We start from the raw sequence: 27,537 nt of genomic DNA, 5'->3' as shown, positions 1-27,537 counted from the left end.
TCACGACCGTCGTAGTGATGAGACCAAAGCGCAGCTTGATGTGAATACATCTTTTTAATGAAAGACGAAAAACACGAAGTACACTAAACAAACAAAATAACAAGACGACCGTGACTGCTATCAAAACTGAGTACAAACTTACAACATCACATAGACAATAACCCACAAACCACAATACAAAATAGGCTACCTAAATATGGTTCCCAATCAGAGACAACGACAAACACCTGCCACTGATTGAGAACAATATCAGGCCAAAACACATAGAAACAGACTAACTAGACATACAACATAGAATGCCCACTCATATCACACCCTGACCAAACAAAACATAGAAACAAACAACTCAAATAATGGTCAGTGTGACACGCAAATTGAATTATGGGGATTTTAGGCCCCAGAGTGACCTGGGACTGCGGTTCAAATTCATGAAAGACACACCCTTGTCCACTTACCCTCACCTTCTGCCCTTGGGGGAAATCTCCATCGTCATCTTGGAGGGCGGTCCAAATGATTAGCCAAGCAAGGGAATTTTGCATCAGCCCTCGTTTTTAGTCAAGTTTGCGAGTGTACAATTATGTTCACTCCGGGGCCTGAAACTCCCCATAATTCAATTTGCGACAATTGTACATCCGCAAAGAAAAGTCTGCGACAACTTAAAAACAACATCAATGGAGAAGTCAACATAGAAGTGTAAGTAAAAATGAATGCAATTAAATTAGAAAATGCGCTACTAATGCACATGACAGCACAAACATAAATCATAAAAAGTAAATATGTTTTTGTTTGGTTAGCTTTTGGAAATTGTAGAAATAAAACATTAACCTTCTTCAAAAGTTCCAACTAGGCAGGCTAATGTTAGTTAGCTAATTAATTTACTAGCTATTATACAGTAGGCATGTATTATTAATGATATATTTCATATGAGTAGACACTCATAATTGACTATATGATGAGCTAGTGACGAATTTCCATTTAAAAATAATTCCTTTCCCCCTCAACCCTTGCCCTGCAAGTGTATACTCGTCAGACATCATGATACGTTAATTTGAGGACTGAGGGTATAGGGTGTGTCTTTTAAGTGTTTGACTGCCGCCATAATTGTACACTCACAAACTCGACTAAAAATGAGGGCTGAGGAGCTTACGTTGCAAACTTCCCTTGCTTGGCTAATCATTTGGACCGCCCACCAAGATGGCGACGGGGATTCCCCCAAGGGCATAAGGTGAGGGTAAGTGGACGAGGGTGTGTCTTTTAAGTGTTTGGCCCGTAACCAATGAGCCAGATATTTCACCGGATGTGAATCATTCGTTTGGGTTTTCCACGAACCAGGGATGCCATGTCTGTTTTTTTTGGCCAAATTGGGCAACATTAAAAACGATGCCGCGGGTGAAAATGTATTAGTCGCATGTTGCTGTTTTTTGGGCAACTTCTTAATTTCACTGTGGCCACCATGACACTTCTCAACAACAAAATATATATTTCACTGTGACCTGCTACTGACTATCAGGCGGTTAACAGATTGTTAGTGAGTGAGTGAGTGAGTGAGTGAGTGAGTGAGTGAGAGCAGCATGCGAGCACATCTTGACAACTTTTTACCAGTTGTATGCTATTTAGAAAGGCTAGGTGTCTCCATAAGGGCCTATTTCCAACCCATTTTCCATAAAACATATTAACGCACGAGAACTGATATAACGGCAAAAAAGCAGAGGAAACGGACTTCAGGCACACAAGAGGCTTCGCTCAGAGGTGGTTAAAAGTAAACTGCATTCTAATGTCGACTTTTCTTTAACCCCTTTTTCTCCCCAATTTCGTGGTATCCAATTGTTTTTAGTGGTACTATCTTGTCTCATCGCTACAACTCCCGTACGGGCCCGGGAGAGACGAAGGTTGAAAGTCATGCGTCCTCCGATACACAACCCAACCAAGCCACACTGCTTCTTAACACAGCGCCATCCATCCAACCCGGAAGCCAGCCGCACCAATGTGAAACACCGTGCACCTGGCAACCTTGGTCAGCGCGCACTGCGCACGGCCCGTCACAGGAGTTGCTGGTGCGGGCGTCGCCCCACGGACCTCCCGGTCGCGGCCGGTTACGACAGAGCCTGGGCGCGAACCCAGGGTCTCTGGTGGCACAGCTGGCGCTGCAGTACACTACGCTACGCTACCCGGGAGGCTAATGTCAACTTTTCTTATGGAAAACCGTATCAAGGGAAGGGTTTTAAGCATGTTCAGTTCTTGGGTCTCCAGCAATGCTGCTGTGCGAGTGGACATTTGAAATGAACTCCCTTTTAATTTTTATGAAAATCACTGAGGATGGTCCCCACTTCCTCCTCTGAGGAGCTGGTTGATAGTTGAAAAAAACTTGACAGGTGAAAAGCAACATGGTGAAAACTTACCCAGGCCCTGTCACTAATGTGATCATCCAGGCCAGGAAAAGGGCTGGGTGTATTCAGTCGGAAGCAAACGGAATCCAACGAAACGGGAAAGGTCCTACGGTTTTACCAGAAATGATTGTTTCCGTTGCAAAAAGCTACAGGTTTTGCTATGGTGTGCTAGAGAGGAAGGGAGCTGGGAGACATTAAAGTGAGAAGACAACACTAACAAGATGCACAAAGCTAGTTGGACACAGCTAGTGAAAAAGGAGACACAATGTCATCAGTTGAAGATGTATTTACTAAAATGAAAAGGAAACATCCTATTTTCCTGGAATAATGCTGGTGACACACACAGCTAACATGAAAAGTTAACATCAATGCTAAGCCTGCAAGACAAAAGTGTCGTCATAGAGCAGGGTTCCCCAACTGGAGGCGTGTGTGTGATTTTATTTGGGCACCCCAAGTTTTCTGAGCAAAAAAAAACACACACATTTATTTTATTATTGGACATAAAAGACTGTTAAAACACCAAGAAATCAGCTCCAAGTGATTTTCATTCAGGAAATCTGTTCCCAAGTATTCCCACTCATAATAGACACATCTGACCATATACAAATGTAAGCAAGGTTTGAAATTATTATGTTTTAGTCAAATATTTTATCTGTTTGTGCTTCTTGTGGTTATTTTGCAGTCTACAAATTATTTGCAATTCTGTTCTGCCCCCCCGACCATCCGCTCAAGAAAAAATCTGCATGCGGTTGAGTCTAGTTGATGATCCCTGTCAGAGAATAGTGGACATGTGTGTAGACATACCACAGTGTGTATGTGTAGTCATTTGCACTCCTTCAGGAAAAGTATGCTGTAAGACTGGTTAAACAAAACATCGGATTGTCCCCTCTCTCTCTCTTTCTCTCACACACACACACACACACACACACACACACACACACACACACACACACACACACACACACACACACACACACACACACACACACACACACACACACACACACACACACACACACACACACACACACACACACACAAACTGAAATAGAAGAGATATTACTGAGGTGAGATGTTCCAATTCTATCCTGCAACATTCCATTTTTCAGGCCCTTTTTTTCCCAGTTAACCCCCACACACACTATTTGTTTAGTGGTTGCTGTATATTATCTTTATGTTTTATCAAGTATATTTATAAAGTCCTCCTTACATCAGATGATATCTCAAAGTGCTGTACAGAAACCTAGCCTAAAACCCCAAACAGCAAGCAATGCTGTTGTAGAAGCATGGTGGCTAGGAAAAGCTCCCTAGAAAGGCCAGAACCTAGGAAGAAACCTAGAGAGGAACCAGGCTATGAGGGGTGGCCAGTCTTCTTCTGGCTATGCCGGGAGGAGATTATAACAGAACATGGCCAAGATGTTCAAATGTTCATAGATGACCAGCAGGGTCAAATAATAATCACAGTGTATGTCCAGGATGCAACAGGACAGCACCTGAGGAGTAAATGTCAGTTGGCTTTTCATAGCCGATCATTCAGAGTATCTATAAAGCTCCTGCTGTCTCTAGAGAGTTGAAAACAGCAGGTCTGGGATAGGTAGCACGTCCAGTGAACAGGTCAGGGTTCCATAGCCGCAGGCCCTGACCCTAGCCCCCCGACACATAAACTACTGCAGCATAAATACTGGAGGCTGAGACAGGAGGGGTCGGGAGACCTCCTGTGTTTAGGTCTGATTGCTTTAGTAAACTGCTAAACATTTTAGCAAGCACACTCATTATGAAAAATGTAGGCTGATCTATGCCTATGAAAAATAAACCGTGCCTCAAACTCGGCCAGGACATACTTCAATGGTGCTATCCCAATTCTGATACTGTTGTAATTAATTTGGGTGCAATGCCGACCGGGACTCAAACCCTGGTCCCTGTGTCTGTCATTCCAAAACCTTAGCCATTATACCAGGAGTTAAGCCAACCTTATTAAGTGGCTAAAATCTTTTATTTTTTAGCAATTTTTTATTATTTTTTGCCTCAATTTTCAGTTAGTAATTCAACTTTGTATTGCTTTAGTGTATATAACAAGTTGGTTACGGTGGTAACATTTACTGTATATGTTGTGTTTCAGTAGGCTAAACTAACTAGCTGCATTTGCTAGCTAAGTAAGTGAAATTGAAAGGGAGAAAACAATGACAATCTCTCTCGTCTTCTCTCTTGCTTCTCCTTCATTTTGGAAGAAATTAGTTTGTTAAACTGTTCAACTACTGTCTTTTTCTCTCTTTGAGTCAACTATTCACCACATTTTATGCACTGCAGTGCTAGCTAGCTGTAGCTTATTCGTTCAGTGCTACATACATTTTCTGATCCTTAGATTGAGTGGACAAAATGTCAGTTTAGGCTGCAAGAGCTCTGATAGGTTGGAGGACTTCCTCCGGAAGTTGTCATAATTTCTGTGTAAGTCTATGAAAGGGGATGAGAACCATGAGCCTTCCAGGTTTTGTATTGAAGTCAATTATGCCCAGAGGAGGAAGGAAGCTAGCTGTCCTCCAGCTACACCATGGTGCTACCCTACCGAGTGCTGTAGAGGCTACTTTAGACCTTCTTTGCAAAATAGTATGTTTTAGTAAATTATTTGGTGACGTGATTATATTTAGTATAGTTTTATATAAAAAGGGCAAGTTTTTAAAAATGTTTTACAATTTAAATTTTTATGAAATTCATTGAGGATGGTCCTCCCCTATCTCCTCTGAGGAGCCTCCACTGAGTGAGAGAGACTACATAACTTCCAGATGATCTCCTTGCTGAGGGTGGCGATAATGCACTGCGTCTCATGGGGTGTCGAAAACATCGGGAAAAGGGGACAAAAAGAAAAAATGTCAATGCAGCTACAAATTCAATGTTTTACACTGTATTGTATCATATTTGATGAATTACTAACCTGTCAGTCCACAGACTGTAGTCTCCATAATTGGATGCTCATATCACACTGGTACAGGATGTCCATGCACCTGATGGCCTGAGGGATGCCCTCCTGCGAGACATTTGGTCTGTGGTAGGTATTTTTTGTATCACCATCTTTATCTGAACAGAAAACACCTTGGACAATGTGACAAGTGGTCCCTCAACACCCAATCCTCATGCCTCATTGTTTGTTCTTGTTTCCCAATGAACAATCTCTTTCCCACCGGAAAATGGCAGCTGCAGAGCCGAGTGTTGTCACTGGGTTTCTGGTCTGCCCATCTGAAAGACAAAAAAAAGTTACATTTACTAACTAGCTAAGTTGATTACTAAAAATGGTAACATTTATATTTATATTAAAATACCTTTAATCATAGACTTGACTGTAGTAATGGTAAAATAGACTGGGCTTTGGTCTATTTGCACATCTAAAATCCTACTATTTGGATGGGACATTTATGGAATGCTCAACTAGATGATCAAGACAGTCTAGGGTACTATTTGCCCAAAGAGGTGAAGCATTGGTGAAGTATTGCTATGAGCTATATGACTGTACTTCTGATTCTAATTCTCAAGAGGAAAGTTAAAATACTCAGCCGTGAGGTCACTGAGGAGGACCAACAGTGGTAGGAGGATTGTCTGAAAGGGACTGACATGCAGGGATGGAACACAAAGATTTGGGGGCACTGGCCAGCAGACCAGGATTTCTACTAGCCCGGGTAACATTCAGGTCCTAAATCAGTGGCATACAATGTTTATAAAGGCAAAATGTCACTGCTGTGTCAGGCTAGTTTGGCACATTTTCTTCTAGGCATTTCCCAGCTGTGTCAGGCTAGTTCGGGCTAGCTTAATGTCCATCCCTGGGGACATCGACAGTATGTATAGGTGTACGGTCACAAGGTGTCAGCATGTATGATAAACAGAGTAGCAGCACTGTAAATTAAGATTGTGTGTGTGCGAGTGTATATAGACTCAGTATAAATGTGTGTTCATGTTATGTGCGTGTTGGCGTGTCAGTGAGTGTGTCGAATCCTGTGTGTGTGCATAAAAAAAGGGTCAGCTCAGTCCATGTAGCAGTTTTGTTAGCTATTTAGCAGTCTTATGGCTTCAGGATAGAAACGATTCAGGAGGCTGCTGATGACAGATTTTATGCACCGGTACAGCTTGCCGTGCAGAGGCAGAGGGAGCGGTCTATGGCGTAGGTGGCTGGAGTCTTTAACGATATACCAGGGTTACAACAGAAATGTCCGCACCACCCTCTGTAGCGCCATGCGATAGAGGGCAGTGCTGTTGCCATACCAAGCAGTGATGCAGCCAGTCAAGATGCTCTCAATAGCGCAGCTGTAGAACCTTCCCCTGCCACATGCAACGGGCATTGCAGCCTGTTTAATAGGATTCCACTTTATTTCTATTGTCTGTTTGTTTGATGACTCTGCTGAGGCCATAGCGGGACTTCTTGTACTTGTTCCTGTCCTCAGCCATAGCCTCAGGGTTGTCTGCCCTATAATAACATGTTCAGGTACTGTAGACATTGGCTCGAACCCAGGTTGTGCCTTTAGCTTTCGAGAAAATGAAAGCTGCAATATGTAGATTTTTCGGCGCCCAACCAAATTCACATAGAAATGTGAGTTATAGATCATTCGCCTAGAAAAAAACTCTAAGAAGCGGTAGATATGTTCTATGTGTGTTTTTTCAATGCTTCCCATTCTTAAGTTTCATTTGTTTGTTTTTTTAAACTTTCGCTTTGGTACACCAGCTTCAGCTGAAAATACAATATTTTTTGTTATGGAAGAGATATATCACAAAGGGTTAGATGGTACAATGATTATTTAAGCTATACTTGCTTGTTTTGTCACATAAGTTAAAATTAGTCGAACTACTAGAATTTTTGCAACCAGGAAAAGCGATTTCTGCATAGTGCATTTTTAAGGAAGATTCTTTCACCTCTCTCCTTGGGCGCGTTCAAACGGATCACTTTTGTCAAGGTGACCATGATTGGACACTTAAAACTGCAATATTAAAAGTTTTGGGCGACCCAACAAAATTGACATAGATAGCCTACTCAATGCATCAAGGAGCTTAGTTCCTATAGGCTACATTTCAATGACTTCTAACTAATACAAACGTGTATCTTTATTTATTTAGCTTACAAGGTATGTCTATTGTCTACAGTGTCAAATGCCAACACACTGTATACTGTAAGTGCAATGATTTAGAAACATCATCTGCATAACTACAGGGCCGTTCAAAAGCATTAAAAATACCGCTGGGTACTGTAGAATAAGTGAACACAGTAAATTATTCATGGGAATAAAGAAACACAAAATATACCATTATTTAGAGTTAGATTAAACATTTTAGGAACATAAGTTACTTCATTAATTGACATGCATGATATAGCACCTGCCGTGCTTTACAACAATATGTTAAAAATTATTATTTAATTTGTCAAGTTTTTCAAACCCAATATTTTCATTTGTCTAAAAAAGTAACAACCCAAGTTTTCCCCTATCTGACTGAAAGAGACTGATAGAGACACATGCCTAAACTCACAATACTGACATTGGCTAATTTGATCTCCACAGCAAAAAGCAAGAAAAGGGTACTGTATACATGATCAAACTCAAAGGACAACATCTACAAGTGTCTTTTTTATACTGCATTTTCCTCCATTCTAAAGTCCAGTTTTATATTCGCAATTGACTGAATACTGTCTTGAGTCCTAACATCCCAACCATAGATCCACACCCTTTCGACTGATCCATTGAACAGCAATATTGTTTTTTTATTCCCCCACAACTAGTTCAAATGAGAACATTTGTCGATGTTTCTCCTTGGCTTAAAATATTTCCATGTTCAAGGTATCCTTATGCCTTCAAATCGAACCAGTGATATTGTTTGAGTTTCTGACAATACTGCGTTTGTGTGCAGAGTCAATGTGCGGGACAGTGTAAGGAAGCCATTTTGGAGAAGTTGGGAGATGCTGATTTATGTCCTTTCCCAGGCAACATACAGTACAACAGTCTACTCTGTGTCAGTCAGTCTATTCCAAGCCCATCCACGCAACTAACTCAAGAGTTTGTGGCCTTGTGGAAAGCCTGGATCTTTTTCAGGTTCTGTCGGACTCGAACAAACTCCAACAGCTGGGCCTCCTCCTGTACTTTCTCCCCTTCGTGCTTCTCCCTCTGTCAGACAGGAGAAATGGAAACAACACCGCTATAGCATATCAATTCAATCTTTAAAGTTGTCCATAGTATTTTACTGAACGATAGAGACAATATGCATTTTGTGTCGGTTTTGTTGAATGAAATCTGTTAGACATGAGTTGGGAGCTGTGTCAGGGTCGTGTTCATCAGGGCACACAACGGAAAACATTTTACAAACCATTAACCAATAACTAGCCTACTGATTTAGCTGCACTAGTTATGTCTAGGGGTCTTAGGCATGGTCTGCATGGTCTGTAACCTGATTTGATGTGTGCATAAAGGTGAGAAGTAAGCATATGCTACCAGGTGTAGTGCAGTGGAGGTTGCTGAGGGAAGGACGGCTCATAAGAATGCCTGGAACGCAAATGGAATGGCATTAAACCACATGGAAACTTATTTCGCTCCAGACATTACCATGTGCCTGTCCTCCCCAATTAAGGTGCCACCAATCTCCTGTGGCTGAATGCATGTACCCGGTTGACAACAACCTTACCTTAGGTCCAGGGCCAGCTCAGTCATGACACCTATGGTCGGCCAGTCCAAGCAGAGTATTATGTGTTCAGATGGTGACAAAACATAAATACAGTGCCTTGCGAAAGTATTCGGCCCCCTTGAACTTTGCGACCTTTTGACACATTTCAGGCTTCAAACATAAAGATATAAAACTGTATTTTTTTTGAAGAATCAACAACAAGTGGGACACAATCATGAAGTGGAACGACATTTATTGGGTATTTCAAACTTTTTTAACAAATCAAAAACTGAAAAATTGGGCGTGCAAAATTATTCAGCCCCTTTACTTTCAGTGCAGAAAACTCTCTCCAGAAGTTCAGTGAGGATCTCTGAATGATCCAATGTTGACCTAAATGACTAATGATGATAAATACAATCCACCTGTGTGTAATCAAGTCTCCGTATAAATGCACCTGCACTGTGATAGTCTCAGAGGTCCGTTAAAAGCGCAGAGAGCATCATGAAGAACAAGGAACACACCAGGCAGGTCCGAGATACTGTTGTGAAGAAGTTTAAAGCCGGATTTGGACACAAAAAGATTTCCCAAGCTTTAAACATCCCAAGGAGCACTGTGCAAGCGATAATATTGAATGGAAGGAGTATCAGACCACTGCAAATCTACCAAGACCTGGCCGTCCCTCTAAACTTTCAGCTCATACAAGGAGAAGACTGATCAGAGATGCAGCCAAGAGGCCCATGATCACTCTGGATGAACTGCAGAGATCTACAGCTGAGGTGGGAGACTCTGTCCATAGGACAACAATCAGTCGTATATTGCACAAATCTGGCCTTTATGGAAGAGTGGCAAGAAGAAAGCCATTTCTTAAAGATATCCATAAAAAGTGTCGTTTAAAGTTTGCCACAAGCCACCTGGGAGACACACCAAACATGTGGAAGAAGGTGCTCTGGTCAGATGAAACCAAAATTGAACTTTTTGGCAACAATGCAAAACGTTATGTTTGGCGTAAAAGCAACACAGCCCATAACCCTGAACACACCATACCCACTGTCAAACATGGTGGTGGCAGCATCATGGTTTGGGCCTGCTTTTCTTCAGCAGGGACAGGGAAGATGGTTAAAATTGATGGGAAGATGGATGGAGCCAAGTACAGGACCATTCTGGAAGAAAACCTGATGGAGTCTGCAAAAGACCTGAGACTGGGACAGAGATTTGTCTTCCAACAAGACAATGATCCAAAACATAAAGCAAAATCTACAATGGAATGGTTCAAAAATAAACATATCCAGGTGTTAGAATGGCCAGAATGTTTTGCAAGGAGGAATGGGAAAAAATTTCAGTCTCTCGATGTGCAAAACTGATAGAGACATACCCCAAGCGACTTACAGCTGTAATCGCAACAAAAGGTGGCGCTACAAAGTATTAACTTAAGGGGGCTGAATAATTTTGCACGCCCAATTTTTCAGTTTTTGATTTGTTAAAAAAGTTTGAAATATCCAATAAATGTCGTTCCACTTCATGATTGTGTCCCACTTGTTGTTGATTCTTCACAAAAAAATACAGTTTTATATCTTTATGTTTGAAGCCTGAAATGTGGCAAAAGGTCGCAAAGTTCAAGGGGGCCGAATACTTTCGTAAGGCACTGTATGTTAAAAAAGTAAAAATACTAGAGGCATGCCGAAAATGAAAGGTAATGGAAAACAAATAGAGAAAGGCTGAGAGGCATCCTGCCACTTCTCTTAGGGCGGCAGGGTAGCCTAGTGGTTAGAGCGTTGGACTAGTACCCGAAAGGTTGCAAGTTCGAATCCCTGAGCTGACAAGGTACAAATCTGTCGTTCTGTCCCAGAACAGGCAGTTAACCCACTTTTCCTAGGCCGTCATTGAAAATAAGAATTTGTTCTTAACTGACTTGCCTAGTAAAATAAAAAAAATTACACTGAATCACAATCACCTTGATTGGCCCAACCTGTTGTGTTTATGAAGGTTTCCTGGCATAGCACAGCCCTTGGGATGGAGTGTCGCAGTGTATCCTGGTAGTGCATTGCCTGCCTGTGTGCTAACACTAAACTACCCCCTGCCCATACCATAACAAATGGAACATTTGTGTTTCTTATTGGACATGAACACATAGTCCCTCCCTGTTTCAGTCTGCTTTCTTCCGTCTGTTGCTCAATGAACATTACCCAGGTGTGAGATGGGATAGGCTATCGTAGTGTTCCTCACCTCAGTGTTCTTCTGCTGCCGTTTCAGAAGCACCTCCTCCAGGGGAGTCCTGGCCTGGTCTCCCTCCTCTTTCTGAGTCTGCTCCTTCTTACGCCTCTCAAGCACCTGCTGCAGCTCAGGCTTACTGCACAGGGCCTTACCCCTGGGCCCATAGACGGAGAGAGGGGGAGGGAGAGAGGGGGAGAGGGAGTGAAGGAGGTGAGGAGAGGGAAAAGGAGAGCATGAAGGACATGCTGTAGCTACAGTAGGACATAGAGTACCACAGGAAGAGTCATAATACCCATAAAACTAGCGATAAAACAAGGAAATGGTGCCAATCGTTTTTCCACCATAATTTTTTTCCCATGGGGGATATTAGAAACACTTAAAATAAGGGTTGTGTTTTCTGTAGGCTTACCCTGAGTGACTTTTTAATAACCGTGTAAATCGCTCTAGGACAAGGTGACTTTTAGCAAAATATTTGCCTGTATTTGACCCCCAAAACTGAAATGCTAATTAGATGCTAATGTGGCTATCATACTGTAAATAACTGAAAATGCCATGATGATCTGGATGAGATTTCTGAATCGAGGCAAAGTTATTAAAAAAAAACTCTGGATTAACTATCTAATGTTAGCTAAATTTACAAATTAATAAATTGAAAAGATTTATTTAAATTGGCAATTCTGTGAACTGTCTTGTGCAAGTTTTAAAATGACACAATACCTCTTAGCAAAGGTGTCAGCTAGAGTTAATGTGCAGGACCTTGCAGGGATTTGTAGTCTTGCATGATATCTACTTTGATGCTAATTAGCATTTTCGAATCTGAAAGTATATAGAGTCAAACATCTTGATAAAGTCACCTTGTCCAAACGAGATTTAGATGGTTATCAAAACATCATGCCAGGGTAAGCTTACATGTAACAAAGCCCTTATTTTAAGTGTTTCTAAAACTCCCTATGGAAAAAATGAATGGTGGAAAATAATTGGAACCATTTCCCTGTTCGAACGCTAGGTTTTATGGGTATTATGACACCTCCACTGTCAGGCTCTATTGGTCCTTTTCAGTCAAAACAGGTAACCTAGGAAGAACTATGTGGGTGTACCCAGACTCCTTAATACACATAATAAATATAAAAGTGGGTGTACCCAGAGTCCTTAATACACATAATGTATATTAGTGGCTCCGTGTGTACCTTATGGGTTCATTTTGGGGTGTTAAATACAGAAGTATTTGGCTAGGTACATCATCTGTCACGACTGGGGTGGGTACGCCACCAAAACTCCGCCCCTGCGCTTTTTTTTCGAGGAAGCTCAGTCCAGCGGAGCGTAACTATGATGTGGGGGACCGGGAGTTGTTAGCTGTGGTCAGGGCTCTGAAGGTGTGGAGACACTGGCTTGAGGTGGCTAAGCACCCCTTTCTCATCTGAACCGACCACCAGAATCTGGAATATATTCGGGCAACTAGGAGACTGAACCCACGTCAGGCAAGGTGGGCCATGTTCTTCACCCGATTCTGGTTTACTTTGTCATATAGACCGGGCTCCCAGAATGTAAAGGCTGACGCACCGTCCCGCCTTTACGACACGGAGGATCGGTCCAACGAGCCTACTCCCATCCTTCCCGCCTCGAGGCTGATGGCACCAGTGGTATGGGAGGTGGACTCGGACATCGAGCGGGCGGGCGTTACGGGCGGAGCCCGCGCCTCCTCAGTGTCTGGCTGGGGGGAAGTACGTGCCGCTTGGTGTCTGGGACCAACTGATTCCGTGGGCTCACACCCTACCCTCCTCGGGTCACCCTGGGGTGACGAGGACAGTGGGGGGCCTCCGGGAGAAGTATTGGTGGCCCACCTTGGCTAGGGACTTTAGGGTTTATGTCTCTTCCTGTTCGGTGTGCGCCCAGAGTAAGGCTCCTAGGCACCTTCCTAGAGGGAAGTTACAGCCCCTCCCTGTTCCACAACAGCCATGGTCTCACCTATCCGTAGATTTCCTGACCGATCTCCCCCCGTCTCAGGGGAACACTACGGTTTTGGTGATTGTGGATCGGTTCTCTAAGTCCTGCCGTCTCCTCCCGTTGCCCGGTCTCCCTACAGCACTACGGGGTGCCGGAGGACATCGTCTCTGATCGGGGTCCCCAGTTCACGTCCCGGGTATGAAGGGCGTTCATGGAGCGTCTGGGGGTTTCGGTCAGCCTGACCTCCGGTTATCAACCCGAGAGTAATGGGCAGGTGGAGAGAGTGAACCAGGAGGTGGGTAGTTTTCTGCGGTCGTATTGCCAAGACCGGCCAGGGGAGTGGGCGAGATACATCCCTTGGGCTGAAATGGCCCAGAACTCACTACGCCACTCTTCTACCAACATGTCACCATTTCAGTGAGTGTTGGGGTACAACCCGGTCCTGGCACTGTGGCATCCGAGTCAGACCGAGGCTCCTGCGGTGGAGGAGTGGGTGCGGCGCTCCAAGGAGACCTAGAGGGCTGTCCAGGAATCCTTCCAACAAGCCAGTGGACGGCAGAAGAGGAGACTGATACGGGCCCGTACACGATACTGGCCATTCTGGACTCGAGACGCCGGGTGAGGGGCCTGCAGTACCTCGTGGACTGGGAGGGGTACGGTCCGGAGGAGAGGTGCTGGGTACCGATGGGGGACATTTTGGATCCGTCAATGTTGAGGGATTTCCATCGCCTCCATCCGGATCGCCCTTCGCCTCACCCTCCGGGTCGCTCTCGGCGCTCTGCGAGAGCTGCGCGAGCTGCGCGTCGGGGGGGGGGGTACTGTCACGACCCCTACCAAAGGTGGCTCCCCTCCCCGTTCGGGTGGCGCTCGGCGCTCGTCGTCACCGGCCTACTAGCTGCCACTGATATTTTCCTCCCCCTCCTTGTCCGTTTATTAGTTACACTTCTTGTTAATTAGGTTTATTAGTTGGGATTTATTAGCCAGCCGGCCCGCCTGCTGGGTGTGCGGGATTGTTTTATGTGTACTCTTTAAACATGCATGTATGTCACGGTTGTTCGTGTAAGTGAGCTGTTTTTTGGGACTGTTTAGTTCCCTTGTGTTTTGGGGCATTTGTTTTGAGTGGCGTCTGTTTTCACCTGGTCGGTATATAAAGATGTAGCCTACTCTGAACTCTCTGTCTCCTGCGTCTGACTCCTTCCTCCACTACACCCCGGGCATTACATCATCAAGTGCTTGACTTGAGGATTCGCTAGGTCTGTTGGCAATGGTGGAAAATGTATCCAATGGTCATACAGTGTGGTGAACATGTATTTGTCCCCGTTCTGATTTTCTCTATTTTTGCATATTTATTACACTGAATGTTATCAGATCTTCAAAGTAATATAAGATCAAGGGAACCAGGGTGAACACATATCAAAACATTTACATACTTACATGTATTCCATTTATTTCATAAAGTTGTGCAACACTGAATGCCCTTTGGGGTTTAAAAAGTAATTGCCCCCTTACACTCAATAACTGATTGTGCCACCTTTAGCTGCAATGACTGCAAACAAACGCTTCCTGTAGTTGTTGATCAGGCAGGACATGGGTCCCGTTATGTCTGGCGAAAACCAAACACTGTTTTCCACAGTAAAAATCTAATACCAATGGTCAAGCATGGTGGTGATAGTGTGATGGTTTAGGGATGCTTTGCTGCCTCGGGACCTGGATGACTTGCAATCATTGAAGAAACTATGAATTCTGCTCTGTATCAGGAGAATGTCAGGCCATCCATGTGTGAGCTGAAGCTGAAGTGCAGCTGGGTCATGCAGCAAGAAGATCATCCAAAACACACAAGCAAGTCTATATCAGAATGTCTGAAAAGCAACCCATTTTAAGTTTTGGATTGGCCTAGTCAAAGTTCAGACCTAAACCCGATTGAGATCTTGTGGCAGGACCTGAAATGAGCAGTTCATGCTCGAAAACCCTCAAATGTCGCTGAATTAAAGCAGTTCTGCATGGAATAATAATTCCTCCACAGCGATGTGAAAGACTGATCAACAACTACAGGAAGCATTTGGTTGCAGTCATTGCAGCTAAAGGTGGCACAACCAGTTGAGTTGTGCCAAGGGGCAATTACTTTTTTTACACAGGAGCATTGGGTTTTGCATAACTTTGTTGATAGAATAAATAAAAAAAATATCAAAATGTTGTGTTAGTTGTTCACTCAGGTTCCCTTTATCAAATATTAGGTATTGGTTGAAGATTTAAAAACATTCAGTGTAAACAATATGCAAAAATAGAGACAATCAGAAAGGGGGCAAATACTTTTTACATCACTGCACGAGTAAAAGTAAAGATACCTTAATAGAACATGTAAAAGTGAAAGTCACCCAGTAAAATACTACTTGAGTAAAAGTCAAAAAGTTTTTTGTTTTAAATATACTTAAAGATGCACGATGCAGAAATCGCTCCGCCATTTCCAGGTTGCTAAAATTCAAATAGTTCACCTAATTTCATTTTATGTGACAAAACAAGCAAGTATAGTGAGTGAAAATATATTTTCCATAACCAAAAAATATTGTATTTCCAGCTGTTTGAAGCTAGTGTACAAAACTGAAAGTAAAAGACACAAAAATGAAACTTAAGAACGGAAAGCATAGAAATAGTGCACATAGAACATATATACAGTACCTCTTCTTAGACTTGCTTTCAATGCCTTGCGAAAGTATTCGGCCCCCTTGAACTTTGCGACCTTTTGCCACATTTCAGGCTTCAAACATAAAGATATAAAACTGTATTTTTTTGTGAAGAATCAACAACAAGTGGGACACAATCATGAAGTGGAACGACATTTATTGGATATTTCAAACTTTTTTAACAAATCAAAAACTGAAAAATTGGGCGTGCAAAATTATTCAGCCCCTTTACTTTCAGTGCAGCAAACTCTCTCCAGAAGTTCAGTGAGGATCTCTGAATGATCCAATGTTGACCTAAATGACTAATGATGATAAATACAATCCACCTGTGTGTAATCAAGTCTCCGTATAAATGCACCTGCACTGTGTTAGTCTCAGAGGTCCGTTAAAAGCGCAGAGAGCATCATGAAGAACAAGGAACACACCAGGCAGGTCCGAGATACTGTTGTGAAGAAGTTTAAAGCCGGATTTGGATACAAAAAGATTTCCCAAGCTTTAAACATCTCAAGGAGCACAGTGCAAGCGATAATATTGAAATGGAAGGAGTATCAGACCACTGCAAATCTACCAAGACCTGGCCGTCCCTCTAAACTTTCAGCTCATACAAGGAGAAGACTGATCAGAGATGCAGCCAAGAGGCCCATGATCACTCTGGATGAACTGCAGAGATCTACAGCTGAGGTGGGGGACTCTGTCCATAGGACAACAATCAGTCGTATATTGCACAAATCTGGCCTTAATGGAAGAGTGGCAAGAAGAAAGCCATTTCTTAAAGATATCCATAAAAAGTGTTGTTTAAAGTTTGCCACAGGCCACCTGGGAGACACACCAAACATGTGGAAGAAGGTGCTCTGGTCAGATGAAACCAAAATTGAACTTTTTGGCAACAATGCAAAACGTTATGTTTGGCGTAAAAGCAACACAGCTCATCACCCTGAACACACCATACCCACTGTCAAACATGGTGGTGGCAGCATCATGGTTTGGGCCTGCTTTTCTTCAGCAGGGACAGGGAAGATGGTTAAAATTGATGGGAAGATGAATGGAGCCAAATACAGGACCATTCTGGAAGAAAACCCGATGGAGTCTGCAAAAGACCTGAGACTGGGATGGAGATTTGTCTTCCAACAAGACAATGATCCAAAACATAAAACAAAATCTACAATGGAATGGTTCAAAAATAAACATATCCAGGTGTTAGAATGGCCAAGTCAAAGTCCAGACCTGAATCCAATCGAGAATCTGTGGAAAGAACTGAAAACTGCTGTTCACAAATGCTCTCCATCCAACCTCACTGAGCTCGAGCTGTTTTGCAAGGAGGAATGGGAAAAAATTTCAGTCTCTTGATGTGCAAAACTGATAGAGACATACCCCAAGCAACTTACAGCTGTAATCGCAGCAAAAGGTGGCGCTGCAAAGTATTAACTTAAGGGGGCTGAATAATTTTGCACGCCCAATTTTTCAGTTTTTGATTTGTTAAAAAAGTTTGAAATATCCAATAAATGTCGTTCCACTTCATGATTGTGTCCCACTTGCTGTTGATTCTTCACAAAAAAATACAGTTTTATATCTTTATGTTTGAAGCCTGAAATGTGGCAAAAGGTCGCAAAGTTCAAGGGGGCCAAATACTTTCGCAAGGCACTGCATGTGAATTTGTTTGAGTCACCCAAAAACATATTGCAACTTTAAGTATCAAATCTTAAAGTTCTATAAATAGTTTAAAATTCCTTATATTAAGCGAACCAGACGGCACGATTTTGTAGTTTTCTTTTTACATTTACGGATAGCCAGAAGCACACTCCAACATAATTTACAAAGGAAGCATTTGTGTTTAGTGGGTCCACAAGATCGGAAGCAGTAGGAATAAGTGTATGAATTGGACCATTTTCCTGTTCTGCTGAGCATTTGAAATGTAACGAGTACTTTTGGGTGTCAGGAAAAATGTATGGGAGTAAAAAGCTCATCATTTCTGTAGGAATGTAGTGGATTAAAAGTCATTGTTGTAAAAAATATAAATAAAGTAAAGTACTGACATCCCCAAAAACATAGTGGTACTTCAAAGTATTTTTACGAAGCTACTTTACACTACTGCCTATTGATGATGGAAAGACAGTGAAGAGGTTTGAGGGACACTCAGAAATAGGAACAAGAGTTTTCATGACCAAATAACCAAAACTTTTGATGCTTCAAATGTATGTAGCAAACAATTGTTTCTCATGGCGATTTAAGGTTTCACTTTCACAAATAATTTGCACCAATGGCACAAATACTGATTCAGTATTTGATATCAAGATGCTCGCGGTGGGTGGGGTCAGGTCAGCCATTGTTTAAGACAATATCACTTTACTCTGGTTTGGGCTCCCCGTGGCCTAGAAAGAAACAGAGCACCATAGATAAAGGGTATACTATTTCAGTCTGTGAGATTCCGTCATTCATATTTGATGAATCAACCATGGGAGAAGGGATACTCAGGTGAAAGGTAGTTTAGCTCTGCTTTCCAGAGGTTACCAAATAAGGCACCAAATGGAAGAAAATAGAGTGAAACAGGGAGGGACTATTACCTGAACTTGTCCAATAAGAAACACTTGTTTTCATTTTCTGTTCCAAAGCTTTTTGCTGTGTTTTGCTACAGTGTGCCCTAATGAGAATTTGTATGTATAGGGAAGGAGCTTATGCACTCCCCTCATCTCTATGGTGGTCCCTACTTTTTGTGGGCTAGCAGCAGTTCCTTATGCAGCTCATGATGGGTCCTGGAGGCTTTGATAGGGTTGGCCTGTGGACCCGAGGGGCCCTCGGCCGAGCAGCTGCGGTTGAACTCTGCTTTGACGCCATTATCTGGAAAATACAGTACAGACAGTGTCAACATCCATTTCTGACTAAACAATGACCATCATGTGCCTGCTGAAGAGGCTGGTGGAATGGAATTAATGGATTGGAATCAAACATTTGGTTTCCATATGTTTGATGTGTTTGATACTGTTCCATTGATTCTATTCCAGCCATTACAATGAGCCTGTCTTCCTATAGATCCTCCCACCAGCCTCCACTGGTGCCCTGTTATAGTATACCTGATGAGTATACATGTATTGTGTGAAGCAGAAACATTTCACTGATGTGTGATGTACAACCTGAGTATACCCGATACAGCTATGAGTTTGTAGAATCCAAATGGGACAGTGAAAAGTCCATGGAGAATAAGAGCACCACCTCCCAGCTGTCCACTGCACTGAGGCTAGGAAACACTGTCACCACCGATAAATCTACGATAATCGATCATTTCAATAAGCATTTTTCTACGGCTGGCCATGCTTTTCACCTGGCTACCCCTACCCCGGCCAACAGCCCTGCACCCCCTGCAACAACTTGCCCAAGTCCCCCCCTTGCCTCCCCCCCACGCTTCTCCTTCACCCAAATCCAGACAGCTGATGTTCTGAAAGAGATGCAAAATCTGGATCCCTACAAATCAGCTGGACGAGACAATCTGGACCCTCTCTTTCTAAAATGATCTGCCAAAATTGTTGCAACCCCTATTACTAGCCTTTTCAAACTCTTTCGTATTGTCTGAGATCCCCAAAGATTGGAAAGCTGTTGCGGTCACCCCCCTCTTCAAAGGGGGAGACACTCTAGACCCAAACTGTTATAGACCTATATACAGTCATGGCCAAAAGTTTTGAGAATGACACAAACATTAATTTTCACAAAGTCTGCAGCCTCAGTTTGTATGATGGCAATTTGCATATACTCCAGAATGTTATGAAGAGTGATCAGATGAATTGCAATTAATTGCAAAGTCCCTCTTTGCCATGCAAATGAACTGAATCACCCAAAATAATTCCCACTGCATTTCAGCCCTGCCACAAAAGGACCAGCTGACATCATGTCAGTGATTCTCTCGTTAACACAGGTGTGAGTGTTGACGAGGACAAGGCTGGAGATCACTCTGTCATGCTGATTGAGTTTGAATAACAGACTGGAAGCTTCAAAAGGAGGGTGGTGCTTGAAATCATTGTTCTTCCTCTGTTTACCATGGTTACCTGCAATAGAACAAGTGCCGTCATCATTGCTTTGCACAAAAAGGGCTTCACAGGCAAGGATATTGCTACCAGTAAGATTGCACCTAAATCAACCATTTATCGGCTCATCAAGAACTTCAAGGAGAGCCCCATATACTACCCACCACTGCGACCTGTATGTTCTCATTGGCTGGCCCTCACTACATATTAGTCGCCAAACCTACTGGTTCCAGGTCATCTATAAGTATTTGCTTGGTAAAGCCCCGCCTTGTGTCAGCTCACTGGTCACCACAGCAACACCCACCCGTAGCACACACTCCAGCAGGTATATTTCACTGGCCATCCCCAAAGCCAACACTTCCTTTGGCCGCCTTTCCTTACATTTCTCTGCTGCCAATGACTGGAACAAATTGCAAAAATCACTGAAGCTGGAGACTTATATCTCCCCCTCTAACTTTAAGTATCAGCTGTCAGAGCAGCTTACTGATCACTGTACCTGTATACAGCCAATGTGTAAATAGCACACCCAACTAACTCATCCCCATATTGTTATTTATCTTCTTGCTCTTTTGCACCCCAGTATCTCTACTTGCACATCATCATCTGCACATCTATCACTCTAGTGTTAATGCTAAATTGTAATTATTTTGCGTATTTATTGCCTTACCTCCCTACTCTTCTACATTTGCACACACTGTACATAGATTTTTTTCAATTGTGTTATTGACTATGTTTGTTTACGTGTAACTCTGTGTTGTTGTTTTTGTTGCACTGCTTTGCTTTATCTTTGCCAGGTCGCAGTTGTAAAGGAGAAATTGTTCTCAACTGGCCTACCTGGTTTAATAAAGGTGAAATAAAATATAACAAACGTATAAAAAAAAAATGTAGAAATAGTATCGGGAAAAACTGACCTCTGTTGCTGTGGTAGTGGGTGTGTGAATGGGCGTTGTGGTTAAGCGTTCTGGTCCTGAGGCCAAGGTTGGGCGTTCTCGGGAGGGCCGGGGGGTGGGGGGGCACATTGGGGCTATTGCGGGGAGACGGGGCGCTGTTGGACATCTTGGCCAGGGGGCTGTGGGTCAGGTCAGCGGCTCTGGTGTAGCAGTGGGGGTCGACGCTTGCAGGGTGGGGTGGGTCTGTGGACACTGCTCTCAGGGCGCACACAGGCTTGAGGGAGGACAGCACCTGAGATTTTGCTCGCAGCCACAGCTCCTGCTGCATGCTGGGACCCTGCGGGAGGTCCGTTTGGGGGAGGGATGATGATAGGTGGTTGCAGAGAGGAGAGACAGATTGAAATGATAGAGGGGGAGAGGAGATAGGGTAACCCTAAAGCGGAAATCAATAATTCATTCAATCTAGTGGTCAAATGCATTTACCCATTCAAATGGATGGTTAGGAAAGAAGGACAACATTGACACTGAAATGACTGTGATGAATGAGATATGACAATATTGACATCAACTTGTTGAATCAACGTTGTTTCCAGGTCATAAAAAATATAATAATAATCTATGTGATGATGTTGAATCAACGTGGAAAACTGATTGGTTTTGCAAAAAGTCATAAAATAATTGAAATTCATATTTTTTTCACACAACTTTTGACTCAAATCCAGTGACATGGTGACATTTTCTCATAGCCGCAGGAAGTAGATTGGGGGTGGGGAGGCTGTCATTTTTTTGCCTCGCTGAAGACATTTATATTGGGTCTGCTAATACAGGACTAGTAAAGGCCCAGTGCACTACTTTTTTTGTTGTTGTTGTTGTTACTAAATGTATTTGAGTGTTTACCAGAATTTGTAACCTCAGTCTGATAATTATCTGTGCAAAACCGATAATCTGATAATACTTGTGGATTATAAAAATACTTGAAATATGTTTTCCAGTTTATTTTAATATTTTGAAAATGGAACTTATTTCTATGTGAAAACTGAAATTCATTCCTTTTCAATTTTAGTAAATACTCTTATCCAGAGCAACTAACAGTAGTGAGTGAATACATTTTCATACTTTTACATACTGGTCCCCCATGGGAATCAAACTAACAACCCTAACATTGCAAGTGCCATGCTCTACCAACTGAACCACATCATCACATCACAAACCACTGGATGTACTCAATTACTATATTGTTCATTTTTTTTCTTCGTTGTGATAGAAAGTCTACAGGTACAAACCTAGATGACCAGTATGTCCAGTACAGTAATGTACATTTACATTGGTTTGTAAGGAGGGTAAATTAATATCGCACATAAAGTGGTTGTTTTCCACATTATTTGATCAAGAAAAATATATATTTTTATGTGGATTTTTTGTGTCTTTGCCCATAACTGCACATTTTGATGTATATGTTTGAGCAGGGGCGCAACTTTGATTTTAGAAGTGGGGGGGACATAATATATTTTTTTATCCAGTCAGATAAACACTCCGAACAGCCTACACGATCGCTCGGAGGTGTCCGCATGGTCCTAAAGCATACCGTTGCCTAGTTTTGTATCACATTCCAATTATAAAATTGGGGGGGATAAAAATGCAATTCCAGAATGTGGTCCCCAGTGAAAGTTGCAGCCCTGTGTTTGAGGACAGGGTTTTGTTCTTTCTGGATTCCATTAATGACAACAGAGAAAGGGACAGGGCAACAGCTCGTACAATTCCAAATACTGAATCCTGCAAGATACTATTCTTAATTATACAACTACCTTTTTTTGCCAAAGCAGATGCAGAATATTATTTTGTTGTTGCCCGCCCTACAGATGTCTATATCGGCCACTAATAATAATAAAGGCCCAGTGCACTACTTTGATTTTTTAGGGGTGCCTTACTTCCAGCAGATATGCATTTTCTGTTGATTTCACTTTTGTGAATCTAAACTAGATGTTGAAATGACATCTGTGCCCAGTGGGAGAAATCAAATCTATTGAGTCAGTGAGTGAGGATTTAGATCCATTTACACAACTATCAATTGTAAATATAAATACATATATATATATATATCCTAAGCCTGATCACAACTGGCTGCCAACATCAACATCTCAATTCAAACAAGGACAGTTGACTATAGTACAATGCATACACAAATGTATACATTTGTAAAACCTGCAAGAATTTTGTTGTATAGATTTAACAATTGTAGGTATTTTGGTAAAAATTCTGAACATAGCAACAGAGTAATCACTCAGTAAGTAAATGTATTTTGTATACAAAAGGTAAAGTAATGGGTTATGAAAAAATACTATACACAAACATGACTGTCAACCCATTGCAGGACTGCTTTTCCAACACTTTCTAGTTTTTACAATTTGTTGTATCCTTGGCCATTTTTTAGCATTTGCTTGAATTTACAACAAACCTGGATTACACACCAATGACTTAACAGACGGACCATAAATTGTGCACAAGTTCCTAGAACGAACTACTCTAGAAAGAGGCTGAATTGTTAATTCCCACCTACCTGAACTGTGCAACTGCTTCATGAAGAAGCTCTCGTCTGAAAACAGTAACCATCACCTCGACCTGATTGACAACGATACTGTTGTGTGCAGTCACCGGAGAGCAGTGAACATGCTACTCTCATTTCCCAAGCTGTCCTCAAAACTGCACATCCTCATTATCGACACACGAGGGCACAGTTTCACTCAAGCCATGGTTAGAAGGTTTTATTACATGATGACAGACAATTAAACATTTGGAAGGGTAAAGGCTGTGACATGACAGGTGTTTAAGTATACCAGTGTTAAGCATTTTTACAGTGGCACGTTTGTCCACTCTAAAATCCACTGTAACAGTGAAGATATGGCAGATCACATGATGTCAAATTCAAAGGTGAGTTCAAGCTCACTGGACTAGAGAAGCAAGTCATACACTGATGAGAAACAAAGTGAAAGTAACACAAGTTTCAAATTATTATTATTATTTTTTTTTTATTGCCACAAGAATAATCATACATTTTAGTAAGAAAATGTAAAATAAAAAGGTGTATTATAGAACAGCCACATTTTATCAGCCTACAAGACAATTCAATAACTTTCATCACAACATAAAACAGATGAATTTTGATGATGCCTGCAAGTAAAATGACAAAGGATCAGGAAAAATGGAACCTTGAAAAAAGTAGAACAGATCAAAGCGACAGACAAAAACCTGGTGAAAAATATTCAAATAGCCAAACAACTCCAACTTTTGTCCGCTTATTTCCTTATAATGATACCTTTTCAAACCGAGGCTGGGTCTTAACAGGAAGCCTTTGAAGATGGACATTTAACGTCAGAGACACAGAAGCAAGTGGATGTTTCCCAGTCCTATGGTTACATCACACCTGCTGCATTATCAGTACAGCCCAAAAAAGAGGAGCTAATGTATGGTACATTGTAGCATTACTTTACTATAGTGTACCCTGAGCATCGCCAGTTCATCATGCTAAATCTAAATCTCATATCACATGGTCAATAGAATGATTTCTCAAGTGTTATAAAGACAACAGTGGAATGGTAGGTTGACAAAAAACAACATTTGGCACAATTTCCCCTGGTAATGATGAAGACAGAAGAAATCAAGAGGAATGAAAAAGAAGAGGAGGAATGACAGAAACAAGTGTGGACTTCACGGTGTTTGTTCGCACTCGACACCCAATCTCTGCTCGCTGCCACTGCACCCTGGCCTGGTCCCAGAACTGTTTAAAGTGTATTAGCCAACTCTTTTTGTGAAGGTTAACCAATTTATGCTGATCTGGGACCAGGCTTATTGCACCCCACTCTCACGTCGTCAGAACAGGGTGAAGGTACATCCGAAGAGGAGTAGTGACGTAGTGTGAGAATGCATCATAGGATCACATCTGTAGTCTAGTTTTCACAGGACAAAAATAGGACAGGGAGCATGGACAGACCTGCATGTCCAAATGGACTGTGGAAGAAACCTACAGGTTTTCACTATTGACATTTGACACAGAATCACTGTTCACAAACTAGGCTCCACATCAGAAAATAAACCTCTTCTTAAAATCACTCACAGAATTACAACTGGCCAATCGCCCATCACCAGGAAGTGTAGTAACCAGTGAACACACCTTTTTTTCTTCCTTTTTTACCAGGAGACCCGCTTGTGTACAACACCCATAATGCAGAACATTTCACAGAACCCCTCACCATACAAAACTAAAAGCATTTTTTTTTAAATGTATATTGTCATGAAAAAATATTGTATTCTTTACATACAACCTCTGTTGTACTGTGATGTGCTGCCAGATATCACCCGTTGATACCCTTTAATAACACTATGTTGGAAGCTCGCAAACTTATGCTGAAAACTTACAACCATTTCCCTCATTTTATGTTAAACTCCCATTTGGGTCCTTTTTAAAGTAGCTAGGTTGAGTTAAATGCATTACATTTCCTGGAAGGGTACATGAATGATATGACCAAAGACTACTTTCTACCCCTGTCCAATAAATCGATGAATAAATTATTAGAATTTAGTCTGTTTAATAAAGCTACAGCTGCGTTTGCATTAAACAAGGTTTAATTTAAGCATATCAAAGCTCTGTAAGTCAACCCTTTGAAAAGGCCAAATTGATTGCATATCTCAAACTATGTTCCAAAACGATAATAGATAGCCATTTACTATACTACAGAGCATTAGAATGCCACACACTTTATATTGCAACCTCAGTCTATAGGTCAAAGGTGAAGGTATACATCACTACAGACAGCATATTTTCACCTCAGAGTATTGCCATGTGCTCAAAGGGTTGGTGTCTAGTTGACAGCTTGTTGCTTTGAGCACACGTTTATTTGATGTCAAGTGCATAAATTGACTTAGTTTCAAGCCATAAGCAAAGCTTTGACAATATGGGATTGTTGGATACTGACGAGTCACAAGCAAGGCTCATGCAGTAAAACCAAGCAGGGGCGAGTGGCCGACCATTGTTACAGAACACCAAGTCCTCTAGTAGCCCTGTATGTGTTTGTTATGCAAGAAATCTAGCTGTCAATTGTCCTCAAAAACCAGGCTAAACAGAAGAATCAACAAATATACACAGGGGTACCCCGGGACCAGGTAAATGGAAGAAAGGTTCTCTGCCACCATTTGCACCCCCCCCGATCTACTCTTCTAGAATGTGATTGAAGGTCTGGAAATAAGTGTGCACAGATTGCCTCACACCATAGGTCAGACACTTGTGCCTTTGAGAAGACTTCCTACAGGAAATGACATGTGTAGCTCAAAATCGTCACTGGTACCAAGTAACACAATGGATTGGATAAGACCTCTTCAGAACACACGCTCACAATTCCGATTCACTGGAATCAATGGTAAGTAAATAAAGTTTGGTTAAAATGCAATCCTAATTTTTCACATCACTAAAAATGCATTCCTAATTTTTAATTCACATTCCCTCAGTCACTACAGAAAACAGAGCTAAAATCCAGACCTACGCTAGTAGCACATAACCGTATAATGTACAGGAGAGACATTGCATCACAGATCTATTCTCATCATGTATCCAATCCATTGCATCTTCATTTCTGGCATGGCTATGGCCTAAAATCAGTGCCGGACTTAGAGAGGAGCAATGGAATATTTGTCTACCCAACATGACAAGAAGAGTAAAATGGTCTCTGCACAACCCTGAATGTGTAGTTCTTTAGTTACTTGTCAGGTCAAATCAAATGGGGAATCAGCAGAATAGAACTGCTCCTCTCTCAGGGACAGGGACTAACCCTGGACAGACTACCAGCGCCTTGCATATGATGACCAGATTTCAAAATGGAGGCAGAAAAAATAATCACCGGGAGACTGAAAGGACAGACAGACAGTGGAGGTGGGACAGTAGGGGCTGAGGAAGAGGTGGTCATTTGAAGGCCGACTGGAGGTTCTTGAAGGCGGCTTGCCTCTGCTTCTTTTCCTCCGCCTGCTTCTTCTTCTCCTCTTGCTCCTGCCGGATCTCCGCCTCGAATTGGCTGCCTGCGTTGACAGCCGCCACCTGTCGAAGGGAGAAGATGTATTATACCACTGCTCCATTGTTCTCCTACCCTTCATGTCAGCTCATAGGCCTACAAACAGCACTAATCAACGGACGTCTCAAGTCAGTTCAATAAAGCGGCTGTGATTTTCTTGATTATTTATTGAAAAGAATCAAAGTGAATAAAATGGCAGATAGAGGGAGAAACTGTGTAGAAGAGCCATGAGAATGGGATTTTCTCTCATGCTTGTGCGGAGGGCGGTGCACAACCAACCTCAGACACGGAGGATCAGAACTTGAACTCACTTTGGCTTCAAAGAAGGTCTTGGCTCCCTTCACGCCCTCAGTGGACACGTCAATCTCTGATAGCCGAGCCAGAACACTGAGACCGCTGTCCTCCGCTAGTTCCCCTGCTGCAGACTTCCTGAAGATCAGGAGGAACTGGAGAGAAGGAGAGGAAGAAAGGTCACTGGAGTCAGAATAGAATCCATACTCTTCTCTTTTTGTGATCACTGATCAATATTATATTTGATTGTATGTAAAAAAAAAAAAAAAATGCATACAGCAAATTGATTCCAGCAAAATGACTACATAAAAAAACATCACTAAACTTCATACAACCTGACAGCTTGCACCACTCACTCATCTTCCACACAAATACAAGTGTTACAAGTTATAAGATATAGTAGGAAGAGCGAGTGCTTGGTGCCATGCCGTTTCATT

At 42.2% G+C, this 27,537-nt stretch overlaps 2 protein-coding genes across 2 annotated transcripts in view; both read right to left on the bottom strand.

Annotated features, from left to right (window-relative positions):
• Positions 1-8,407: 8,407 nt before the first annotated feature.
• On the bottom strand, positions 8,408-18,716 carry si:ch211-218o21.4 (protein FAM107B). Its single transcript, XM_064921828.1, has 3 exons — positions 18,556-18,716; positions 11,238-11,379; positions 8,408-8,521 (listed from the first exon to the last, which is right to left on the bottom strand). The coding sequence occupies exons 1-3, from the start codon at positions 18,714-18,716 to the stop codon at positions 8,408-8,410; spliced, it is 417 nt and encodes a 138-aa protein (XP_064777900.1).
• Positions 18,717-23,500: 4,784 nt separating this feature from the next.
• The window catches only part of efhd2 (EF-hand domain family, member D2), a 29,054-nt gene continuing 25,017 nt past the window's right edge, over positions 23,501-27,537 (bottom strand). The window contains exons 3-4 of the mRNA XM_064923108.1: positions 27,121-27,255; positions 23,501-26,835 (exon numbers count right to left, since the gene is read on the bottom strand). Coding sequence (XP_064779180.1) covers positions 26,704-26,835; positions 27,121-27,255 — 267 coding nt within the window. The 3' untranslated portion in view covers positions 23,501-26,703. The remainder of the gene's footprint in view (positions 26,836-27,120; positions 27,256-27,537) is intronic.

This window comes from Oncorhynchus masou, chromosome 18 (assembly GCF_036934945.1).
Source record: "Oncorhynchus masou masou isolate Uvic2021 chromosome 18, UVic_Omas_1.1, whole genome shotgun sequence".
Classification (NCBI taxonomy): domain Eukaryota; kingdom Metazoa; phylum Chordata; class Actinopteri; order Salmoniformes; family Salmonidae; genus Oncorhynchus; species Oncorhynchus masou.
This window is presented reverse-complemented; position numbering and strand designations above follow the sequence as displayed.